The sequence below is a fragment of the Ostrinia nubilalis genome, chromosome 21 (genome assembly GCF_963855985.1).
Source record: "Ostrinia nubilalis chromosome 21, ilOstNubi1.1, whole genome shotgun sequence".
Taxonomy (NCBI): domain Eukaryota; kingdom Metazoa; phylum Arthropoda; class Insecta; order Lepidoptera; family Crambidae; genus Ostrinia; species Ostrinia nubilalis.
In genome coordinates, this window is record NC_087108.1 from 3,387,570 (window position 1) to 3,400,244 (window position 12,675).

At 37.7% G+C, this 12,675-nt stretch overlaps 1 protein-coding gene across 1 annotated transcript; it reads left to right on the forward strand.

Annotated features, from left to right (window-relative positions):
* The first annotated feature begins 804 nt into the window (after nt 1–804).
* LOC135081965 (uncharacterized) lies at nt 805–5,809 on the forward strand. The gene is made up of 5 exons (XM_063976711.1): nt 805–1,014; nt 3,259–3,389; nt 3,885–3,953; nt 4,883–5,040; nt 5,568–5,809. Exons 1-5 carry the CDS (start codon nt 905–907, stop codon nt 5,781–5,783), a joined length of 684 nt encoding a protein of 227 aa, XP_063832781.1. The 5' UTR covers nt 805–904; the 3' UTR covers nt 5,784–5,809.
* The last annotated feature ends 6,866 nt before the right edge of the window (nt 5,810–12,675 follow it).

Below are 12,675 nucleotides of genomic sequence, written 5' to 3' on the forward strand. Positions count from 1 at the left end.
TATCCTTAGACATTTTACACTGCGCTTCTAGTCCCAAACTAAGCAAAGCTTGTACTATGGGTACTAGACAACGGATATAAACATACTTAAATACTTTTTTTTTTGTAAATACATACTTATTATACATAGAAAACACCCAGTCCAATACAAACAAATATGTTCATGCACACAAATGTTTGTACTGTGCGGGAATCGAACCCGCTACCTCCGGAATAGTAGTCCGTTTCGAACCACTACACCAAACGGCTGACAGACAAATCAAAATGATGTAACCGATCTTGCCTGTATATTGCTGGATTTCATTTAAAAGTCTGAACTTATTTATGCATAACAGCTTTAAACTCAATTACTTAATTCCTTTGCCACTTAAAAATATGAAAGAGCTTTTTTATCTGTGCATAAAACCTATGCGGGAATTTCGTGGGACTTTTTGGCGGGAAAGTAAAACGTCTTGTCAATTTAGTTTTCTTTTTTTTTTAAATGCGTAAATAATGGTGGAATTAACTAACATTAGTGTTCTTGAACGTGCAAGAAGTCTGTGTGAGGTCTCAGTAAAAAAGCATCTTTACTGAAACTTTAAGAAAGGAATACCATTGTTACATTCCACAATCACTATACATTGCAAAGATTTTTTATATATTTACTTGAAACGCAACTAATTGACTTGACACTGGCTAAATGCGCATATTGCCCGAAGCCATGAGAAAAATTAAAAAAGAAGCGAGTTTCGTTTTTTAGTCTGTGGCGCTTAGGTGGCGCTCGTCCTACATTTTACTATTACCTACGAGAATTATTTAACTTTTAGAGGTTAATATTGTGAAAATAATATTTTATACAAATATTGTACTAAAGTCTCGTATAATAATAAATAGGGCAAATATTTTGCCATCAGGTTTTATGAATTATGTTTTACGACAAAGATTTAATGAATAGTAAGTCCCTTGGAAAAGTTTGGCGCGCTGCTCATGATTTGAAGGAAGAATCTGATGAACAACCATCTATGGCGAGTATTTGGTATGTTAAAATTAAATTAACTTTACCTACTTTTAAGTTTTAGTGCCTTAAATAATACAACATTTAAAATTGTGTTTTTGCTATTTTGACTTATAGCCTTCTTAATAGTGTTTTATCCAATAGTGAAGATCCACATTATTAAGAACAGGTACGCCTATTAGATCGTTTCATCCACGAAGACGCGCCCCACCAATTTTTGGTCGAGGGAAGCGCGGAATGCGAGGAGTTTGATCCGAGCAATCCGAGTGTCATTAATGTCAGATAATGTAGTGTGAGTGTGCACTCATTGAATAATTTAACGTGTACCGATAACACTAAAACATTCGAGGAAGAATGGTGGGGCGCGTCTTCGTGGATGAAACCATCTACACCTCAGATCATAGAAGGGAATAGTAGATGTGAAACGGGGGCGTGGCGCGTGTCTCCGCGATATGCCCAGAAACGAACATCGGCCGCGTAGCTAGGTTAGTCGCGATTCAGTCGTACTAAGGAAATGTTCTCCGATATTTTGGATAATGCGTCGTTACGTGCAATAAAACAAGTGAAACGAAGAACTGCAGGAACAATGGAGTCATATACGACATGTAAGTATTGCAAATCCATTGGTATTTTGCTTATAAATAAAAAAACTAAACATTTTTACGAACGAATTCAGTGCCGTAACAGTTACTGCGATATCGAAATCAGTGGTGATAAAAATTCTAACACACTTGTACATTGACGATTTAGTTAGCAACCACTTTATGTCATGCTCAACTACTGCGCAATGTATTTAATTTCTTCCGATATCCACTGTCGTGTGAAAATACACAGTACGGCCGCATGTGCCGGTCGTAACATAGTGCTGTGCTCGTGTTCTAATGCGGTTTCCTATTATCGATAAATAGAAGTAAATTATAATTTTCTATTTTGTAATTTTAAATAAAAAAATGATGTGTTACTTGCGATTATAAGATTTTACAAAAAAAATAATAACAGTAGAAGTAATTAGTAACTGTCAACTATGTAATTACTATAAGAGCTAGTTGAAAGCCTAATATAGGCATTATTTTTGATAAACATATGCGGTACGCAGATCGCCATAATTAAAAAGTAAATGCGTGATAGTAGTTAATAATAAAAAGGTTTTCATACATTTTAATTATCATTCTTTTGACTGGTTCTGTAATGTTGACCGTTTGTTTTATGTATGTATGTGTATTCATGTGGCAGCAAAATAAACGTTATTCTATTCTATTCTATTCTATTCTATTCTACATAAGCATTTTGTGAAACCAGTTTCGAGCCTTGCCCCTAGCGATTTAAAGTATCGATATCTTGTCGACTCCATTTTATCTTTGTTCTCTCACTAGCGTTTTCAAAGTGTGCGTCACGTCACGCGGCCATTGATTGGCCATAAGGCATGCCTTCTGGCCAATCACAGCACTTTTAAGCCGGTTGCACATGTTGTCGTAGACTCTCAGTCGCTTTATTTTTACACAGTTGAATGTGTGTGTGGGAGCTGTGGTGGGGGAAATGTGGGGACACTGGTTCTCGTTGTAGTTACGCGCGACTTCATATCTATTCTCTTTCTATGATCTGAGATCTACACTCAACATCAAATAAACCGCACCTTCCGCTACGCGAACTTTAAAGATTTTCTTCTGACACAATCATGGTGCCCCAACAATATTGGTGTTATTTGAAAGCCCGATAAATATCCTTTAAGAAAAACACATTTAATTTCTTAATAAATGATTAACATATACCATAAATGTGACTTTAAAAAAGACCTCACTTTGGGCTCACCTCTGGGATCAATTAGACCAAATTTTATGGTTATAAAACCAAATAATGATCACACGTATCCTCTTTAACAGATGGATAGAGATTAATCCCAACTTAACAGTTTTATAGCCATAAAAGTTGGCTCAAGCGTAACTACCTATTTTTTGCAGAAGTGACTGGATCCTTCTAAAGACACATTTTTGGGGTAAAAACCTTTCCTTTAATGAAATGAAGTTTAGAACTAGGCTATTAAATGGTGCCAATATTGGTGGGAAGTGGGGATGCATACGTTTGAAAGTGCTTGTCGCGAGAGGTGCGATTTATTTGATGTCGAGTGTAGGTATATTATCTCTCACTTTTATGAACTGTAACTGGCCTACTTAAAGATTTATAAAGATTGATATCGTATCTATTTATGAGTAACATAGTATGTTAGTATCTAGTCGCCACATGTTATTGATATCGAGTTCTTTTCAGCGACAAGCTAGACTTGTGGGTGGATAGCGATCACGAAGACGCTAGCAGACGCCTGTCGCTGCGAACGTCATCGATATTCGTCGATGGCGTAGCTCGGCTGTACAAGCGAAAAATAGAATCGCTATTAGAAGGTATAATACAATAAATTAGAACAGAATAGAACTCGTTGTGAACATCCTTTGTCCAGCAGTGGACGTCATTTTGCTAAAACGAACGAGCGAAGAATATAACTTTATTTTTTATTTTTTGTATTTTTTTTGTACTTGTTGAGGCTGCAAGGTTCTGTAATGGAGGCCACGTATCGGCAAGCGCAGCGTGGGATACTTACCCACAAGGTGGACAGATGACCTCATATAGGTTGCAGGAAAACGCTGGATGTAAGTAGGCCGCTGCCCTCCGCCAATCTGGAAATCTTTATGAGAGGCCTATGTTCAGCAGTGGACGTACTGTGGCTGAAATGATGATGGTTAAATGAGAAATTACACACTAATTGTATATTATCATACTTAGTCGTAGACTTTTTACCCGACTGCATAACGGAAGGTAATGTGTTTTAAATGATCTTGCTTCTGATCAACCCACGCGCAGAATTTATAGATGGATACTTACATTTTTTATAATTTTAGATACGCGAAGATTGGACCGAGATATATCTAAACGAAGGAGATATCGCTGTTCGATCGATAGTAATCAAGGTAAGATAAATAAATATACACTCAACATCAAATAAACCGCACCTTCCGCGACGCGAACTTCAAAGATTTTCTTCTGACACAATCATGGTACCCCAACAATATTGGTGTTATTTGAAAGCCCAATAAATATCCTTTAAGAAAAACACATTTAATTTCTTAATAAATGATTAGCATATACCATAAATGTGACTTGAATAAAGACCTCACTTTGGGCTCACCTCTGGGATCAATTAGACCAAATTTTATGGTTATAAAACCAAATAATGATCACACGTGTCCTCTTTAACAGATGGATAGCAATTAATCCCAACTTAACAGTTTTATAACCATAAAAGTTGGCTCAAGCGTAACTACCTATTTTTTGAAAAAGTGACCTTGGATCCTTCTAAAGGCACATTTTTGGGGTAAAAACCTTTCCTTTAATGAAATGAAGTTTAGAACTAGGCTTTTAAATGGTGCCAATATTGGTGGGAAGTGGGGATGCATACGTTTGAAAGTGCTTGTCGAGGGAGGTGCGATTTATTTGATGCCGAGTGTAGATCGTTTCATCTACGAAGACGCGCCCCACCATTCTTCCGTTAATGTTTGAGTGTTATCGGTACACGCTAAATTATCCATGAGTGCACACCTGCACACGCGCTCTACAATAATGACGCTCGGATTGCTCGTATCAAACTCCATGCACCCGCGCTTCCCTCAACCAAAAAGTGGTGGGGCGCGTCTTCGTGGATGAAACGATCTAAGTATATATTATTTTATTTCTTTATTTATCCTCTTTTGCTCTGGAAGTGAAATCTATATTTAGCTTCGATCACTTCCTTTTTTCTTCCGAAAAAAAAACGAATTTTCCGCTGGTTTTCAATTTAGGCATAATTTTCCCTATTTATTTTTGTCCCCCGGACCAATATTTACATTATGGAATTTTCCAGACATGTCCCAAACGTACACAGATCCCGAACTCTATGGAACAATCGTCAGTGACGTGTCAGAAATGGAATCGGGATCCCATGGATTTGACGAAACAATTCCAAGCATAGAACAGCGAAGAAAAAATCCCCAATTTGAAGATGATGGTCTCAATTTGCTGGTAAAGTAATAACTATAACTATACCTAACTACTAAACCTAAAATTAACCGACTTAAAAAAGGAGAAAATTCTCAAATAAACTGTTTAATGGAATATGCTAAAGAAAATTTGGTTACGGTAAAAAGTAGATAAATAAAAAGGCCTGACGCCATCGATCCCATAGTAAATCAATCCTTAATGATGCATTTAATTGTTAAATTCTTTGAGATGACGATAGATCTTTGAGAGAGAGAGATGACGATATGTGTTTTGTATGGAGTGTGACAGATTTTTGATGTTTGTCAAAGTTAAAGTAAGATGGTGCAACCCAGCCTTAGGCTGAATTCCATCACCAAACTAACACTAACTATAACGATAACCGGTGTGTTTTGTATGGAGTTTGACATATTTCGGCTGGGCTGCACCATCTTACTTTAACTTTAACAAACGTCAAAGATCTATCAAACTCCATACGAAAAGCACCGGTTATCGTCATAGTTACGGTGAAAGTCGATGATGCAACTCTGCCTTACTTTATTTTATTCCAGAGCACCGAAGAACCAACAAAATTCGACAAAGAAGTGCAAACTACACCAAAAAGACAAAGGAACCGCAAAAGTAATTCCCAAGAACTACCATTCGATGGTAGTTTTGACAGAAACCTACCATTCGGCTTCATTCTCGTCCATGATAACTACCAAACGAGAATCCCTAGCAAAATTATATTCACTTCAATTACTTCTGATATTAACAAATTGGTTTAAATTATAATTATTTGAAGGTTGCTGAAATTAGTTTCAATTATTAATTAACATTAACCATTTAACTTGGAATATTTTATGTTTTGGTTAAATTAATTTGTCCTTCTTTTGTTTTCATTTAAAGACTGATTAATTAATAAATAACAAAAATTATTTAATGATTTATGTTGACATAACAATAGTAATAAAGAATTAATAAGCAAATAATGTCTATCAATACCTAGTCAATTAATTCAATATAACTCTTAAATGTTCCATACTCAAAAACTACCAAATTGATTTCAATAGAGTTTTCACGACGAATGCTGAGTCAGGGACCTTTTTGGCACAGGGCACTTAAAATCTATTTTATTTTTCTTTTTTGTTTTTTCTATGTTTTAATCTTGTATTGTGCCTATATCATGTATTGTGTATTGTGCCAAATAAATAATATTCTATTCTATTCTATTCTATTCATAATTGTTATTCTAAACCCTTAATTATAAAAAGTTACACAGTTGTTGAACACTGTTTTAAAATGACATTTCCATACTAAACGTCACTTTAAAACACTGGTCAACGAGCGTATAAGTTTTATTAGTAAGAGGCTTGCCTCTTACTAATATAAAACTGGATTAGATTTGGTGTTTAATTTATAAATATGCACATTGAGTGAGTGAATGAATCGTACCAAGGTCTATACATATAATCATATATTAAATCAACGCCAGAAATAAATACGAATTACATACAAAAATACATGCAACTGCACAATAGAAATAATTATATTTTAGATTTATTTTTTGATCGAATCAGAAAGATCCGTAAACGAACTAAAGTCGCTGACAGCCCGACGGATTAGCAAGCTGAAGTGGCAGTGGGCAGGGCACATAGTACGCAGAACTGCCGGCCGATGGGGCAGCAAGGTTCTGGAATGAAGGCCGCGTACCGGAAAACGCAGCGTGCGACGTCCACTCACAACAACCTTTATCAGATCGTCGGCCCACGACCTGATAAAGGTAGCAGGAAGGCGGTGGATGCAGGCCGCTACCAACCGTGCGATGTGGAAGTCATTGGGGGAGGCCTATGTTCAGCAGTGGACGTCCTATGGCTGAAATGATGATGATGATGAATAGTTCCGTTAACCCCTCGTGGTAAGTTGTGTTACGAGTGGGTTCACCTCAATAATACAGCGGGCGATGAGGGTAATGAAGCTGGAAACATTGATTTTTTTGATATATCCAGTTTCTTCTATAACCTACTACTGATATCGTTTGATAGAGCTCGTAAAGCACTTTCAGGATCAGTAGTCTGTTTTGTAATATCGTTACGTAGTTTAGAAAAAATCGAGTGATATCACTGTTTCCACCCTGTATAGTGACTTGTAGACTGTACCTCTAGCATGAACACTTTCGTCTTCGAATCGTTTGCGAATTCGTCAATTCGATACTCAATCTTTGAATTAAACGATAACGCGACAATTTTCATTCTCAAAATAAGTTTCGTGCAATCATTTCTCATACTAAATTCACTTTACGACACGTTCACAAGGGCGCTGTTGTAGTTTTCGTACTAAATCTTTTGATGGCGATTCGAACTCGAAAGTTTTTCGTGCTAACCGTACTGCGCACCTCGCTGCAATGCGACTCTCCCTCTCACTTATCCGTACACCTCGCGTTCGCCCCGTCCCGTAACAGAGCGTCGATGTGACGTCATGGCTGCCAGGTGCGCAGTTAACTCGACCGAGTTGTACTATTAAAACAAACAAAAAGACACGATTAATTTCGAATTTATCTACATATACTAATATTATAGAGGTAAAGTTTGTGTGTTAAATTGTAAGGGGTAATCTCAGGATCTACTGAACCTATTTTAGAAATTCTTTCACCAATAGAAAGCCACATTATTGCTGAGGGTCAAAGGTTATATAAAACCGAAAAATTCCACGCGAGCGAAGCCGCGGGCGGAATAAAGCTAGCTAGCTATCATAATATTTATTATAATATTTATTTAGTAATAAAGGAAAAACCAATTGAGACGAGTAGTCAAATTCAATGTAGAATTAATTATTCCAATCATCATCCGCCTATTGTAGCATCCATCAAGTGTAGAGATCCGGTCGAAAAAAGTGTACTGAGATGAGTAAAATATTCATTTTTTGTTTAATTTGGTTTGTTGTTAGCATTGTTTCTTTAGCCACCAAGAAAGAGGTAAGTTTCTTTACAAAAATAAGAGAAATCTGACTGACTGACTGACATAGTGATCTATCAACGCACAGCCCAAACCACTGGACGGATCGGGTTGAAAGACATGCAGGTATATGTTATAACGTAGGCATCCGCTAAGAAATGATTTTACGAAACTCCACCCCTAAGAGAGTAAAACGGGATCCACGCGTACGAAGTCGCGGGTGGCCGCTAGTCAGTCTATAAAAGTGAAAGGTCACTGACTCACTCACTCATCACGAAATCTCGGAAACTACAAATGCTAGGAGTCTCAAATTCTTCATGGGGGTTCCTTTTAGTAGGTGATCACTATGACGGGATTTTACGAAACATCACCCCTAAGGGGGTAAAACGGGATCCATGCGTACGAAGTCGCGGGCGGCCGCTAGTATTGTATACATATACACATATAGACATGGTGCAATCTCAACTCGATAACATTTTTCAGGGCCCTTTCAAATCTGTGCTTTCTGCTGTGAGGCCGTGCAACAAAACGTCTCGACCAGTCATGAAAAAATATCCTACAGTCACAATACTTTATGACCTTTACTATGACACTTCTAAAAAACTAAACTTAGGCAGAGGTAACATGACTGTTCTGAGAGACATCAATTTTTTTGAGGTAAGAACACGTTAATATTTCGATCGTGAATATCATCATCCTCATCATAGTCAAGTCATTCTTCTGACAAACGCCACTCTTGTGGCGGAGTTTTGGGCTGACACTGTGTAGGTTTGTTGTCGACACGAAAAGAAGAAGATCATAGTCAAGTTATGTAGTCTCTTCTGAAAAACATAGTAGAAGAGCAAAGTGGAGCAAAGTCAGTTCTGTAGTGCCCAAACATATTAATTTATTATAGGTACCTACACCATAAAACAAGGGAATAGGCACAAGATTACCATTTAGGCGGTCTTTTCGGTAAACAGCGATATCTTCCAGATAACGACACTACTCCCGGATTTGATCACTTGGAGTCCACTTTGATCACCTTGGTGATAAAATCCAGGTGATGAATAGTCAACTCTATTAAACTTTTAATTTTTGCGATATTTCACAGGTAGAAGCAGAAGGGTACCTATGGAGTAAAGGCAAATGGCGACCCCATATTACATTTCCAGGAATGTCGTGCAAAAACCCATTGGTCCGGGTCATTGTTAGTACGTGGTCGACCATACCGCTCTCTGACGATTGCTTAATACGAAAGGTTCTACTTTAAAATATTTAACTTGAAAAAATCGAACTGCTTCAGGCGGGAATCAAACCCACGGCCTTTCGCTTGCCGGGCGAATGCTCTTCCATCTGAGCTACTTATACATACTTCTACTTTTTCACATAACTTACCATGTATTGCAATCTAAACACCAAACCCGCCGACTCTCCGTCATGTATCGTTGAGTTTTAACATCTTATATAGACTAACGTTATACCAAAAAATCTGATTTTTATGCATAATTATTTGGGCAATGATAAGAAGTTGCTTCCACATCAGCCAGATAATTTTGACAGTTCCAACTCCTTGCCAGACAGTTTTTTTTAAGAAAGCTGCTAAAGCCACGATGATCAAAACTTCTTGATTCACCAGCATTATAACCTATATTGGGAGCATACGCTGACAAACTTTCAGCTTTTATAAATGACGTAGGTCTGGCTGACGGACAAATAATTGAAATTTTGAATTTTGTCATCTAAAGCCCGGTCTGTGAGCACGTAGAATTTTGTCCAGCTACCCATCCTTATTGCTCGCGTGTAATTATATTGCTGTCGCGACTGTGCGACGGGAGCCCGTAGTGAGTGTGCGAGCGCGACAGCAACATAATTACACGCGAGCGTTAAGGATGGGTAGCTTGGGGTCATTGGACAAAATTCTACGTGCTCACACACCAGACTATAGCCTAATAGACGTTTTCTGGTTTCAGGGCTTCTACAACGTATCTGCTGTCGATGTGAATAGGGTAGTCCATCTGTGGACACAAAAAAGAACGTATGGGACGGCACTTTGGAAAATTCAAGTAAACTCCGCCTCCAACACCTTGTTCTGTTTCGCTGTGGTAGAAGAAGTGATACCCATAAAAGGAAATAATAAATAGAAATGGTAACGGAACAGCTTGTTTTTTTTAACGACATCTTCCTTTCGATTATGATTTTATGTTTTGGTAACTTGAACATGACTTATTTAAAGGAAAGTGACCAGCCTTAGTCAGATGTCATCAAATCGACCAGGATCCAAAGGATCCCAGTCGCTGGTTCCCTTTTCCTTAATCGCTGTCTTGCACCATTATCCATTAGATATTAAGTGCCTGAGTGAGCGGGCCTAACAGTCTTCTGGTGCCGGATATGCTGACCCTAATATACCTATTGGCTAATGTACCACATTAAAGCTTCAACCACACCAACGTGTGCAGATTGAGGTTCAGCCAAACCAACGCGATCAGCCGGCGTGAAACGATGGCGATCAGACTAAAGGTTCGGCTAACCAACGCGGTCACACGCGATCAGCCGGCGTGCAGTGTGATCGCGTTGGTTTGGCCAAACCTTTATATAAATTGATCGCCATCGCTGCACGCCGTCTGATCGCGTTGGTTTGGCTGAACCTTTAAAGGCCAATGACAGCTCGCGTGACCCATGACAGTTCACTCTACCTGTCATATCCCGATGATCGCGCCGTGATGGCGATATGCACGCGTTGGTGTGGTTGAAGTATTACATAGAGAGTATTTTACTGACGGAGACTTGATAATTGCCACTTAATAATAATATGGTCTAACTAAATGGTCACCCATCCAGCCACAAACATACCTATAGGTTGATCGTTTTTGAAGAGCTACCAAGTTACAGCCACCATTGCTCTACACCACCATCAAGTTCCTGAAAAGCTGGAGCTATCATCTACATGGGTAACGGCACTAATCCCACCTCTCGTTCCCACCACTGCAACTCCTGTGTAGCCAGGATCTACAGCCACAAAAACCCAACCAATGAAGGTCAAGTTTGTCCCGGGGGAAAGTTAACTGTCATTGGACCCGCAACGAAATTAATCAGAAGAACATAGGAGGAGTTCGAAATTAAGGTTCATTCAGAAAATAAACCTACAAGTATTATGCACCAAAAATGGTCAAGTGCGTGTCGTGCCACGCGCAGTGTAGGGTTCCGTAGTTGTCCTTCATTACAATATATTTCAGAAGCAAGCAATTACTTTATCTAAAGTCACTTTCAATATTTTCTTCTAAGGAATTTTCATTAGGTAAGTAATTTTATACGATAGATTAGTTAGTTAAGAGTTATAGTAGTTAAACGACTATAACTCTTAACTAACTAATCTATCTTAACCGTTATATTTTTTCTTGAAAGTTTATGAAAAGCACTATTATTATGAATTTTTCCAGATTTTTGAAGCCAATAATATAGTGTTTAGAGGAAGGGACTGGGGGTTAAATTTGGCTTGACCACTAAGCCTTAAATACCCTACCACTTTATCGGCGTGATTAATATACCTACATTCTTCCACAAAATTAAAACTCTCTATTGCCAATAGTTTCCAAGCAAAACCTCGGACGGAGAGACAGACAAAGGACATAACTAAACTATAAGGGTTCCTTGTCATGACTACGGAACCCTAAAAATGATACACAAATTGCAATGTCGCCAAGGTTCACTCACACACATGCAATCAATATGAAGCCTGCATTATATAGAAATTAATTTATTTTAATCGGGCATTTAATTCGATTCAAATAACAATAAATGTAATTTAAATAACGCTGGCTTTTGCCCGCAGCTTTGCCTGCTTTAATTTCGGTATGTTACTGTTTTATCATTTTTTCAACATGCAAAAGAAATATCGTTATAAAAAAACAATCTCAAACTCAATTTCTCAGCACACCTCCCCACGTTCGCCCCGTCCGTACCAGAGCGTCGTTGTGACGTCATGGCTTTCAGGTGCGCAGTTAACTCGACAGGGTTGTACTTGTACTTCTGTGACCATATATCCCTACCCTATACCAAAACTCATTGGAATTAGTAAATAGGTACATACATGACACACATACGTAAGTACATATGTTGTCACATAAATACATAGACAGACGTCTACTAATGAATTCACTATTGCTAACCATTTTTAGTACGAGTAATCAAATATTATTATTAGTGAATTCATTATCTAAAAAAAAATCTAGATTGAGCTTTATGACTTTTTATATTTATTCAGGTAATTCAGCAGTCTGAATCCATCAATTTTAATGCAATCTGGTTCAATCAACAAGAGTGTATCCCTACAATGAGTAAAATATCATTGTTTATTTCTTTAATTTGGTTTATTATCGTCACTTTTTCTCTGGCCAGGAAGACAGAGATGCAGGTTAAGGTAAAGGTACGTTAGTTAATAAGTTCATATTCATATTTCATAATTATTTATTTGCTCCCTAAGTGTAGGTACATAAGGTCTTATAACGAAATACAGTGCTTAAAACTTAGTAACCTTGTTGAGGTATTGCAATTTTTTGGAAGGCTGCATGCATGCTATAATAATTATTTATTTTGTAGGTTAGGCAACTAATAAGCGAATGGAATTTTATTTATAAATAATCTGTATTATCACAAAATCTCTATTATTTATTAAACTATCTAAAAACCAAGTACCTACCAACATTATGGCGACAAAATTGAGAGCAATACTTACGAGGCTTCAAAC